The sequence below is a fragment of the Castor canadensis genome, chromosome 8 (genome assembly GCF_047511655.1).
Source record: "Castor canadensis chromosome 8, mCasCan1.hap1v2, whole genome shotgun sequence".
Classification (NCBI taxonomy): domain Eukaryota; kingdom Metazoa; phylum Chordata; class Mammalia; order Rodentia; family Castoridae; genus Castor; species Castor canadensis.
In genome coordinates, this window is record NC_133393.1 from 44,008,718 (window position 1) to 44,020,875 (window position 12,158).

General features: G+C 39.7%; 1 protein-coding gene across 2 annotated transcripts in view; it reads left to right on the forward strand.

Moving 5' to 3' along the window:
• Window positions 1–12,092, forward strand: part of Mak (male germ cell associated kinase) — a 63,529-nt gene extending 51,437 nt beyond the window's left edge. The window contains exons 12-14 of one of the 2 annotated variants that reach the window (XM_074082906.1): window positions 1,315–1,446; window positions 5,819–5,938; window positions 10,633–12,092. In XM_074082906.1, coding sequence (XP_073939007.1) covers window positions 1,315–1,446; window positions 5,819–5,938; window positions 10,633–10,787 — 407 coding nt within the window. In that variant the 3' untranslated portion in view covers window positions 10,788–12,092. The remainder of the gene's footprint in view (window positions 1–1,314; window positions 1,447–5,818; window positions 5,939–10,632) is intronic. The other variant, XM_074082908.1, reaches the window with a different exon arrangement.
• The last annotated feature ends 66 nt before the right edge of the window (window positions 12,093–12,158 follow it).

The following is a 12,158-nucleotide window of genomic DNA, read 5'->3' on the forward strand; positions in this document are numbered from 1 at the left end:
GTTATGCATTTTTAAAAAACTAGAGATATTGCCATGGCTAATTGGATTAACAAAATAATTTTTAATATTCATGACCCATTCTTTGTTAAACTATATTTATGAACACTGTGTAAAGAGATTTCCAATCTTTCCCCCACCTTGCACTTCTTTTTAAGTAAACATTTTAATATGATTTTTTAATTTGAGATTCTTTACTATGAATTAAAGACTTTTTAAAATGCTACCTACCACATCTTCTTTGTCAGATAATTGCCTATTTATAGCTCTTTTTTGTAGCTGTTTTATAAGAAGCCAAAATCCCTAAGGAGTTATATCCTATACAACAGGGAAATTATTTAGCCAGTGAAGTGCTTCCTTAGAGAACCAGTGATGGGTGGCTTTTGAGGCTCAGGATTTCAGCTTTCAAAAGAAATAATATTATTATATTATATTATATTATAATTATTATATTTCTTTTACATATGAAACCTTTCTATAAAGCTCAGTTTGTGAAAGCAAAGGCTCATAACTGCCTGGAAGCAGCTCTAAAGAACTGCTAAGTTAATGGAATCTGCAGTGATGGTGTCTACAGTAGTTAAAGAAATCACCCTGGGTATGACCTAAAAGCTTAGATTATATGAAATGTAGCATCACAGAAGTTCAGCCAAATTTAATTAGCAGTGAATAGCAAACAAAAACAAGTTTTCAAATCTCTTAACATGTTAGCACCACCTTCTTTGACCACTAGTACTAAAGCCTAAGGCTGACTTGACATTTCACAGATTTCAGAAAATCATAAACAATTTAGCATGTTCTCTTTCCCAAGTACATTTTCAGCACCGTCTTTCTAGTACACAGGTGATAAGTTGTAGGTTTTACTATATCTCATGTACAAGTGTCGATAAGAAATCCATATGGATTTCTTTGGAACTTCTTGGGTTTTCCTGAGTACCAAGTCACATGTCTGTCTTCCCTGCTATGCCAGCTGTCACCAAGGGTCTGGCCCAGAGTATACACCCAAAGCAATTGAGGGATGCTATCATGTTTTTAAAGGAAAAAAATATATTGGGCCTCCTCAATTTTAATGTGATGCTTAGCTTGAATATCAATGCTTATTATTACTTGACATAGAAAGTATGTTCTGTTTATAAAGTGTTCCAGGTTTGTGCTGAGGGCTTAGGATCGTGTCAGGATACATCAAAAAGCAAGCATGTTTTAACCTAAGTTTATCTCTAATCTGTCCACAGTATGTCTAATCTTTATCTGAATGTATATTTTTCCTTCAAGTATATGATCATACTCTAACCTTTGAAATGACTGCCTTGTTCTTCTAAGGTGTAAATCCCAAGAACATGTCCTTCGTAGCCAGGGGAAAGGATATAAACACATATGCTTGGAATAACCAGCTATTTCCTAAGTCATTGGGACCTATTGGGGCAGGACTTGCTTTCAAGAGGAGTAATGCAGGTAACGCATGAATAAATTTAAAATATAAATGTATGTTGATTGCCTTCTACAGCTGTTTACTTTTAAATATACTGTGGGTACCTTCTGCTGATGGAGACAGGTATAGCCCTGAGAGGGGTAGACAAAGGTCATCCAAATAATCCTTGTGCACACATAGTTGAAGGGAATCATTTTCCAGATCCTTATCTTCCATCTAGGTTCTTTCCTAAATGGATCTGCCTTATTAGCAAAGTTTCTCATTTGTCCTACTTTACAAAAGAAAAAGACAATTTCTCACTAGTTAAGATGGTGTGTTTCCTATTTCCCAAAAATGTAAAAATGTTTGGGGCTCCAATCAAAGGGACAGTTTATAGGTTGAAGTCAGTGTGGAGAAAAGAAGTAACCCTCATGACTGGGGAGCCAATCTTTTTAAAGTCAGGAACCCACACTTGGGAGACTCAAGACCAGTCTGGGCTACATGGTAAGACTTTGTCTCACAAAAAAAAAAAGTCATGTGGTTTTCAGTTCTTAGCTTTCAGAAAATTGAAAATTTTTCTTAATTGAAATATTAGCTGACAGAGAATTAAAAATCATTTTTATGAGATCACTATGATTTTTGGTATATGTACAAAGAATGGAGTGCAAAGCTGTAACAAAACACCTTTGCTTCCCAGCTATTTATTTGCATTTACGAGGTTTCTCAGTGTTCCTAGCTCCAAAAATGGTGGGGGGAGGAAAAAGAAATAGCACTGAAATTGAACCCCATGGGTTCCAGCAACAGATGATTCATTTCTTGACACATAAGCTACTTGACAAGAGTCTTATCTTTCTCACTAAGAGATGGGTTTCCAAAAAACTTACCTTTCCATGTTTAGTAATCAAAATTTATAACAAGTTATATAGAATGAGTCATTGTAATGATATTTAATTCATAAAAAGGAATTTTAATATGGTTACAGAAATTTAACTTTTCTTTCAACATATACATGTTTTTGAATGATCAATTTAGTAGATGTCTAAACCTGAAATTAAATTTGGATAAACTCCAGAAGCTGAAGTATGAAATACAATTTTCAGTGAAAAGGGAACTTGCTCATGTATCTTTGCATCAGTATTGGTGGCGTATAATCACTATGGTTTTCCATTGGTTGTATTTAAAGGAGAGCTCTTATAGTTTTATTTTTTTAATGTTTATATGGCTAATATGTAAGCAATAGCATCAGTTGCAACTGTTAAAGATGAAAAATTGTTAACAACTTAAAAATGTATGCAGAGGTAGAGTTCTTTTCTTAAAATTGTGGGTGGTATTGGACCAAACAAGTTTACTCTTGAGGTTTTAGAGAGTGAGCCAGCAGTTCAGTGTGCTATTCTGATGTGCCATCTGCACACTTGGATGCTTTACAAGTTTTTCAAACTCCAAACACTCAGCTTACCCATTGAATAGGGTGAGGTGTCATATACTTCAGCCTGTAATTTATTCTTATCTCAGCTACTTAAAGATAGTGTTCACAGAGCCAGCAGGTCAGTTCAAATGACAGTACTACAGCTTTGAGTCCTGGGAACTTACAATTGTCATCAAGTGAAAGCTGGGGCAATACTCGGGGACCTTGTCTTGTTTTAACAGTTCTTCCTGGATCTTTCATTAATCATCTAACTCATGTTTTCTCTGCTTTTTCTACACCATTCTTCTTCTTACTCTTTTTTTCCACTTGCCTTCTCTTTAGAAGAAAGTATAATTAAACCAATTGAGAAACTATCATGCAATGAAAGTTTTCCTGAAAAATTAGAGGACCCACAAGGTAATTTCTAGGCATTGTAAATGAAAACAACTTATTCTTTACTCTGTCTCATTTTCTCTCAACATTTGCTTCTAATTCCTTCATAAAAGGCCAAGGTGACCTGTTTTTAGAAGTTAGATCAGGACAGCCATTCCCTGAATCAAGAACATCTGTCTTGCCAGGAACTGGTGGCTCACACCTATAATCCTAGCTACTCAAGAGGCAGAGATCAGGAGGATTGTGGTTCAAAGCCAGCCCAGGCAAATAGTTTGTGAGATCCTATCTCAATAATACCCAACACAAAAAAGGGCTGGTGGAGTGGCTCAGGTGGTAGAGCACCTACCTAGCAAGCATGAGGCCCTGAGTTCAAACCCCAGTACCACAAAAAAAAAATTCTTCCTTGTTCGGTATGGCAGTCCACACCTGTAGTCTCAGCTCTTGGGAGGCAAAGGCAGGAAGATGATGTGTTTGAGGCCAGTCTGGGCTACATAGCAAGACCCTATCTAAAAGTAGATAAATAAATAAATGGACATCCTCCTTCAGTAGTTAGGATTCTAAGACTTATTTACTCTATACCTGCTTTATACTTGTCTTCTTAAATTAATTATGGCAACTTGTAGAAATCAAACAAGTAATTCTATTGAAAATAATTAAAAGAATATTTTCTCATTTTTGATCCATATTCTTGGAATTTTTATCAATTCCAAAAGTCATTTTTTAAGTGTCAGCAATCATTTAAAGGAAAAAGCAGGTTAATGGAGATGGTGGATTTCCTCGGGTTTGATGTCACTGGATCCGACAGTGCCAACCACTGACTTCCAATCTGGAAATTTACACCTCATGAACACTTCAAATAATAAACCAGAATAATTTAAGAAGACTTCACTTTTCATTTTTTTCTTAGCATCTTTCTGAAGTAAGCAGCAGTATTGTATAACTGTTCAGTGCATGGCTTGTGGTGTCTGACGCCCCCATCTTGTTACTCACTAGTTTTTTGGGGAGGTATTTAAGCCAGTTTCCCCCTCTATAAAATAGAAGGCATAATATCTGCTTAGGTATTGTTACATACCTAGGTCCAGGGCGTTTGCCACACGGTATTAATAAGCAGTTGCTGTGATGATGAGTATGCTGCTACTATGTGTGACCACAGCTTTGAACTTACTTTCCAAAGGTCCTTTGAAATAAAGATGGATTTAGTACTCGGGGTGACCAGAAAGGTTAGCCTAGGCAGCTGTACTCGTGTAAAATTCAGTAACAGATTGATGACATCTGCTTACTGTGTGATGCCCTTTAGGGTCTGCTCTTTGACCTTTGTTACTTTAAGAGCAAGAATTCAAATGCTTGCTGTCCAGCCCTGTGGGGACATCAGGGACCCAGAGCCAGCATCCAGACACATGAACAAATAGCCCTGTGGGAAACACTTCATTCCTAACTGTCGGCTGACCAGTTCTTTGAAACTCCTCAGAATGTTCAGAGCCTGGTCGTACCTTTCGGTTTACAAAATTGTCCCCTTCCCTGCAGTGAGATTCCTTATCCCTTACTCCTTCTGGTGTGCCTTGTGGCTCACTGTCATTTGTCCTCAGCCTGCCTAAGCCACTGGAGTAGCTTCTACCCGGTGACCACATCTCCATATCTTGTTATTCCTACCATCTACCTCTCTAGTCTCCCTGCTCCACAGGGTTCTGTCCCTTCTGGACTCTTATGCTAATGTTCCTTGGGGTCTATTCTGGATCTCTGCTTGTTCTAGTCCCTCTGAGCTGGCTGCTCCACACCTACAGCTCCAGAACCAGCAGACCCTAAACATTGCAGTTCTCCAAGCCAGCCTTCTCCCCTCCCCAACTTGATAAACATTCACACCCCCACACCTGATTCCCCTCCTGTATTGCTGTTCTATGACAACCCAGTCACCGAAGCTACAGACTTGGGGTTTGCATTCCCTCTTTCCCTATCACCCCAGCCCAGTCCTGAAAACCCACTTCTTCTCCATCCCTCTGAGACTGGCATGGTTCCATCCCTCATCCCTGTGCTGCCCTCAGATTGGTCATTTGTTACTAGAGGTGGTGATGACAGTGATGATAGTGAGAGTTGACATTCGTTGAATGCTATATCCTATGTTAGTTGCTTTGCCTATGTCTTATTCAGTCCCTACAACGACCCTGTGAAATAAGTCCACTTAGAACCATTTTATAAAACAAGAAAAAGCACAGGAAAGCACCCCCATGTTAAGAACCTTCATTTACAGGCTGGTGGAGTGGCTCAAGCAGTACGAGCACCTGCCTAGCAAGTGTGAGGCTCTGAGTTCCAACCCCAGTGCCACCAAAAAAAAAAAAAAAAAAAAAAGAACCAGCATTTATAAAGAAGCCGGGTGTGTGTAGGGTGAGCTGAACAAACCTCGGCCTGGAGTTCATGTTCTAGCTCAGTCCCTTTCTCACCGTGGGCACAGAACCCCCAGTTGCAGTGGCTTGCCTCTGAGAGGGTGTCTGTAGGGACTGAATGGCTGTGTAGCCCAGTGGCTGGGACATAGTTGGTACTTAGAGGTAATAGCAGTAGTCCAAGTTAGCTGTGGCACTTTAAATATTTACTTCTGACTGTGAAACCTTATGATACGTCACTAGGAAATCTCGGAGGTTACACCACTTACAAACAGTCAGGATATATTCCTTCCTTTCTCAAAAAAGAAGTGGGGTCAACCAGCCAGAGGATCCACTTAGCACCCCTCGGTGCGAAAGCTTCAGGTAAGATCTACTTCAGATACAGTTTCTCAGGTGTTGGAGCAGAAGGGACCCCTTTCTTTTCTATGCTTACAGTCCTTTTTCCCGAGTGAGGACTTTGAAATTAATCACAACCTATTAACACAGTTGTAATTGTTTTTATCAAAACGTCCTATTTTTCTCCTGAAATTATGTTAAGTCTAATAATTAAAAGAAGCCCTACCTCTAATGAAGTGGTGACTGTCTGCCAGGCCCAGTGTGAAGGGCTCCATAGACTGTGTCATTTAGTCCTCACAACCACCTGATGGTGTGCATCTCTCCTTCACGGCTGAGGAAACTGCCTCGGGTAATGCTAAGGCCACACAGGTCATGGAGCCAGGGTAGACTGGGCTTCTCCAGTTCCAGAGTGCACCTTGCTACACAATGAGACGTAACAAAGGGCACTTTGCAGAGATTTCTGCCTGGCTCCTGGTACACAGTGAGAGCTTAATAAATGTGGACACTTGATTTACGTGTTAAGTTAACCTGTGGTTCATTTCTCTAGTTTCATTGTAGTCTAGGAATCACCAGTGATGGGTTTTCGGGCTTTTGCTGTGCAGCAGTGTGAGATATGAGGGCCTTTATCCCTCCACCCTCCAGGATCGTGGCTAGTGTGGGTAATGGCGCTATGTGACAGCCACATGCAAGAGTGTGCTTTTGAAACTGAAGGTGCTGATTCTGTACCTGAGTCTCCAAGATTTGACTATGAATGTTCTCTAAATTATTTTAATAGACACCTTTATTGAAGCACCTAAAATAAACATTAAAGCAAATAAGCAGAAGCTTAATGATACCTCCTTGTCATTTAATTTACACGTTGATCCCCAGAGTATTTTCACGGTCTATCCTAACCAGGATCTTATTTTTTAAACTACTGATTAGGACTGCCAGATTTTGATGCTTCCATAGTAAATATTACAGCTAAACAAGCAAGGAAGTAGGGCTGGTGGAGTGATGAAGTAGTAGAGCGCCTGCGTAGCAAGTGTGAGGCCCTGAGTTCAAATCTCAGTTTTGTCATAAAATAAAAGGAAGCCCATTTATTTGGCTGGCAGAGTGGCTCAAGTGGTAGAGCGTCTGTCTAGCAAGCATGAGGGCCTGAGTTCAGAACCCAGTGACACCAAAAAAAATTTTTTTTTAAAGAAGAAGAAAAAATTGACAGCACCTGCCTAGGAAGCAGGTGGCCCTAACTTCAAACTTCGGTATACTCAAAAAAAAAAAAAAAAAAAGCAAAAATAACTCAAAGAAAAAAAAAGCTTTAGCCAGGTGCTGGTGGCTTATGCCTGTAATCCTGGTTACTCAGCAGGCAGGATCAGGAGGACCATGGTTTAAAGACAGCCCAGGTAAATAGTTCATGAGACCCTATCTTGAAAATACCCATCACAAAAAAGGGCTGGTGGAGTGGCTCAAGGTGAAGGCCCTGAGTTCAAGCCCTAGTACCTCAAAAAGAAAAGGAAAAGAAAAAATAAGCAAGGAAGCACTGGACAGTATAAGTTTTTATCACAGTAAACTGCTTAAGCAGTATTCAGATGCCTTGTCAGTAAAAAGGATTGCTCCTTTTTAAAGTATCTCTGCTGAAATACTCTTTTATAAGTAAACATTGTGTATATAGCAGTGCCTTTTAGAAAGCCTTGAATATTTTTAGCCAGCCTTACAATGAGTCAGTCACCGTGACTTAGCAGCAATTTTTACTATAAAAGCAGAGAATCATGGTTCAAAGTACTTTGTTTTCTTGGGTACCTGCTTAGAAATTGAGAGAACTCTTTTTTTAAAAAAAGTTTTTGTAATATACGGAAGGCCTGTATATGTTAGTTATTCTGCCTGATTAGCATGCATATTCCTGTTTTCATTTTTTAAGTAAATGCTTTCTCGTAACTTTGCATCTCTTCATTTACTCTTGCTTGTCCAATTTTCCCACAGACGGTGATAGGAGGAAAGGTAAAAAAAAGAAGTAAATCTTACTCACTCTCAAGTGGCCCTTGCCAGCCTTAGGAAAACACTGTTCTGTAAGAGATGTGCCCTCCAGCTCTCCCACTTGGGTGACAGTTCCCCACAGGAAATAAAACCAGGTCACTACCACATTTACTCACCTATTTCCTCTCCTCTCATAGTCGCCCTCCCTGCTCTTCTCCTCACCCGCAAGTTTTAAAAAGAAAAATCAAAGTTAATGTCTTCTTCCTTTCTCATAATCTCTCCTCCCAAACGCCCTAATTCTTCCTCATCCCCTGCTTGAAAGTAATGAGGAGAGGGTCTGGGCATGATGGTTCACATCTGTAATCCCAGCTATGCAGGATAAGCTCATGGTCCAGTCCTGGCTTGGATAAAAATAGCACACAAGACCCTATTTGAAAAGTAACTAAAGCATGGCTCAAGCGGTAGAGCACCTATCTAGCACTGAAACACCAAAAAGAAAGAAAAGATAGTATTAAGGAGAATATTAAGGCATGGCTTCCTCCACACACAGCCCCCTAGAGAAGATCAGGGCCATACATGACGTACTAAGCACTCTATGTACACCAACTCATTTGTCCTCCCTGCAATTCCATTACAGAAGGTATGTCATCTCTATCTTACAGAAGTTTTATGTCTTGCTAGAGTTACAGCACATTGATAAAATCTGTAAGTAGAGGCCAGTGCCTCTCTTTACCACACATTTTCTGCAAGAAGTTAAATCCTTTGAATAGGGCAAATGCATTGTTAAAGTACATGCTGAGCAAGCATGACAGGGCTGAGTGCCCTGCTCTAGGGAGGCTGTGAGGTGCAACTAGGTCCTGCCAAGGCACACGGGCATTTCTGGCCTGTCATTAAGATCTGGGCTCCATTATCAGCTCCTAGCTTCTTCACCAAGGGTGCCCAAAGTCTAAAATCTTATTATTGCTAGAAAAGAAATCTTAAATCTCTATACTACCACCTTCTTGGCAAAGTAAGTCCCTCTTCCAAGAAGTTTTGAGAAATATTGGGCTGGACACACTTCAGTGCACATGCTAGGAGCTGACCTAAACTGTCAAGTTTTATGTTGCTCCTCAAACCCCTCACTTTGAACCCCAAGATCCTCAGCCATTAGCTTATGACTGTTTCCTTTCCTATTCCCTGAATCACTTGAGCTTGTCACCTCTCTCCTTTCCCTCCACTCTGTCCCCTCACAGGCTCTCTACTCTGCCCAGGGCACCATTCTGACCTATGGCCCTCAGGTGTGAGCTCACTGAATGAACACATTGATGCTTTTCCTATTCCAAAGGTCACAACTAAACAGCTGTCCCTGGGAAACGTGGTGCCTTAACTGGCTGCTCTAGACACACTGTCCAGCCTTTGATAAGTAGTTTTTTCCCAGTCGTCTTAACTTTGAGATGAAATGACCTGCCAGACCACCAAAGGGAAAACTTTGGTCTTCCTGTCTCAACCAACGAAACTACATGGCAGCCAGGGCGATAGTATGACCCAGGGCATTTGTACTTCACACTTTGTTCACAGTAAACTAGGTTAGCCGTGTGTCAGGACCATAGACACTCAGGGTTTCCTCCTGCACGCCAGCATTACAGAGAAGCATAAGAAAAACCGGAGAAACCGTGCCAGTGAGCATGGTGCAGCTCATGTAGCGGTACAAAATGGCCATATTCATTTTAGTATTGACACGTAGAGTTACTCTCAGAAAGACAGCTACCATACAATGGGAGCACACACATAAATCACAATAAAAGAGCGAGCATCCCTCCTCAGACCGAATACTTAGGATGCCTGAATCTATTTGAAGTGGGGGTGGGATGAGAGGGGAACTGAAGAAGACATTAAAGTTCCCTGCAAAATTATTTTTGGCTTTCTTTGTCATCTGAGGTGTTAAGCAATATTCCAGTTGATAAATTGTTCAGATTACAAATTTTAAGCTTTTCATAAATGTTTAAGCAAATTGTATTAATAAAATAAACCTTGTGATTAAGAAATAAGTTACTGTTTAAGGGGGATTGTGTTATCATGCCAAAACTTCTCAGTAAAGTAGCTCAGTGGTAAAGTGCTTGCCTGCATGTGTGAGGCCCTGGGTTCCATTCCCACTACTGGAAAAAAAAGAGAAAGAGAGAGGTTTCTTAAGTTCAGAAACATTTTCCCTGTAAAAGTAAGTCTGTTTTAGGAACCTATAGTGAAGCTTCAGGAAGCCAGAATTTTACATGATTCACAATTTCAAATACATTATCTGTAGTAATACTGCATTTGAATATTCTTTAGCTAGAACCACACTATGACATTACAAATGTAACACCGTGACTTGAACCAAGAATGTCTCTTGGTCACCTTATTCTGTGTTGTTATCTACCTAGATGAGAAATACTGGAAATACCAGCAACATCAAAATGATAATCACAAATACTAGCTCTTAAGCTACTAAAAATTCTAAATGGTGTCAATATAATACTCCACCAGAACTTTTGCTTTTAAAATGAAAATTAAAAAGAAAAAGCTTCAGCTGGGCATGGAGGGGCACACCTGTAATCAGAGGCAGAGGCAGAAGGATTGTGAGCTTGAGGCCAGTCTGGGCTCCATAGTGAGACCGTGGCTCAGCAAACAAACTCAGAAGACCACTGAATTGAGATGAATTCAAGATTTTCCCCTAAAATGAGGATGAGTTGCTTTATTTTGAATTTGACAATCAAATGAATAAAATTCTAATTTCTAATTCTGATTTCTTTCAGAATATACCTGGAACACAAAAACTGGCCGGGGCCAGTTTTCAGGAACTACTTACAATCCTACAGCAAAAAACCTAAACATTGTGAACCACGCACAGCCAGTCCCCTCAGTGCACGGGAGGACAGACTGGGTGGCCAAATATGGAGGCCACCGGTAGGACTTCTGGTGGAGGCCTTGCAACATTGCTCCACAGAGATGTGCATGTCCCTGGCCCTGGGATATGGCTACAGATGTCTATTTCTACTGAGTTCTGGAAGAAAAATGCAACAGTGGGCACTTCAAAGAGCAAACATCATCTGTTTTCTTTCTTTCCAGAAATGAAATGCATTTGTTAGCATCATTGCCCACAATCTGATATATGGGTAGGACTTTACAAAGTATTGAATAAACTATTTGCCAAAGTATCAAGTATTTGATCTGCAAATTAATAGATAATAAGTTTTTTTTTAAAAAGATGCCTCTAGAAAGTGTGTCTAGGATATTTTCTTTGCATTTCTTGTATGTTGTGGTAAGCTTTCATCATTCATCACTTTGCATACTGGCTGAGAGGTTGGTCTTTGGTTTGTGTTCTCATAGCAGTGAGCGGACTTCTGTGGGCCATCAGATCTGGCTCTTATTTGGCTAAAGCTCTACGCTCCTACTTTGGCAATGGCAGAAAGATTGTAATTATCATTTGTTTTTCTCCTTTGAAACTATGAGATCAGTGGTAATTTCAATCTTGAACAGAATGCCTTTCTTAGAAAGATATTTATCTTTAACATATAGAGAATATCATAGTTATGCCACCTGATTTTTGTGGAGAGTCTGTTGTTTGATCTTGACTAAATGTGAATTCATGGTGATTATCAAACCCAAAAGCTTGATGACTTCCATATTAACCACATCAAACTTAATCACATCATTAAGAAAGTCCATGAAACTGTCTGATGTTTGTTCATCTGACTTCAAAATACTTTATTTCCAAATTCCTAGCAGACACAAAGACAAAATGTGCCAGCAGATCCCCCAAGCAAGCTCTTGCTGCTGCAGGTCACTGACTGGGCTGTGACCTTCGTGCTCCTCCACAGAGCACGTGTCCAGTTGCCACGGCAGTTGCCGGTAGCGTGTTGTCTCAGTAGTCTTATTCCTACGGTGGTATTTCAAATAGGCGTTCTGAGCCCAGGACTACTCTATTAAACCTGCCACTCTGTGGCCTGGACATTAGTACTGTATATTCTTTTTAAAGAATAATAATATTATAACTGCTGATGTTTTGATACATTTTATGACTTTGTAACAAACACTAATGGAATTGGTATCATCCTGTGGGCATCATCCAAAGCCATATTATAAAATAATAAGGATATGATATTTTTGTACAGAAGATTTGGTTGTTCAGAATTCATATGTTGAAAAATGTTAAAATCTAAAGAGTAATTTATCCTAGTAGTAATGATTATGTGTATTTGTACAGTTTTAATGTCTAAAAGCTAATAAAAGTTCTTTTGTGTTTCTGAGAAACAAACTGAGTATTTAAATAATTATGGTT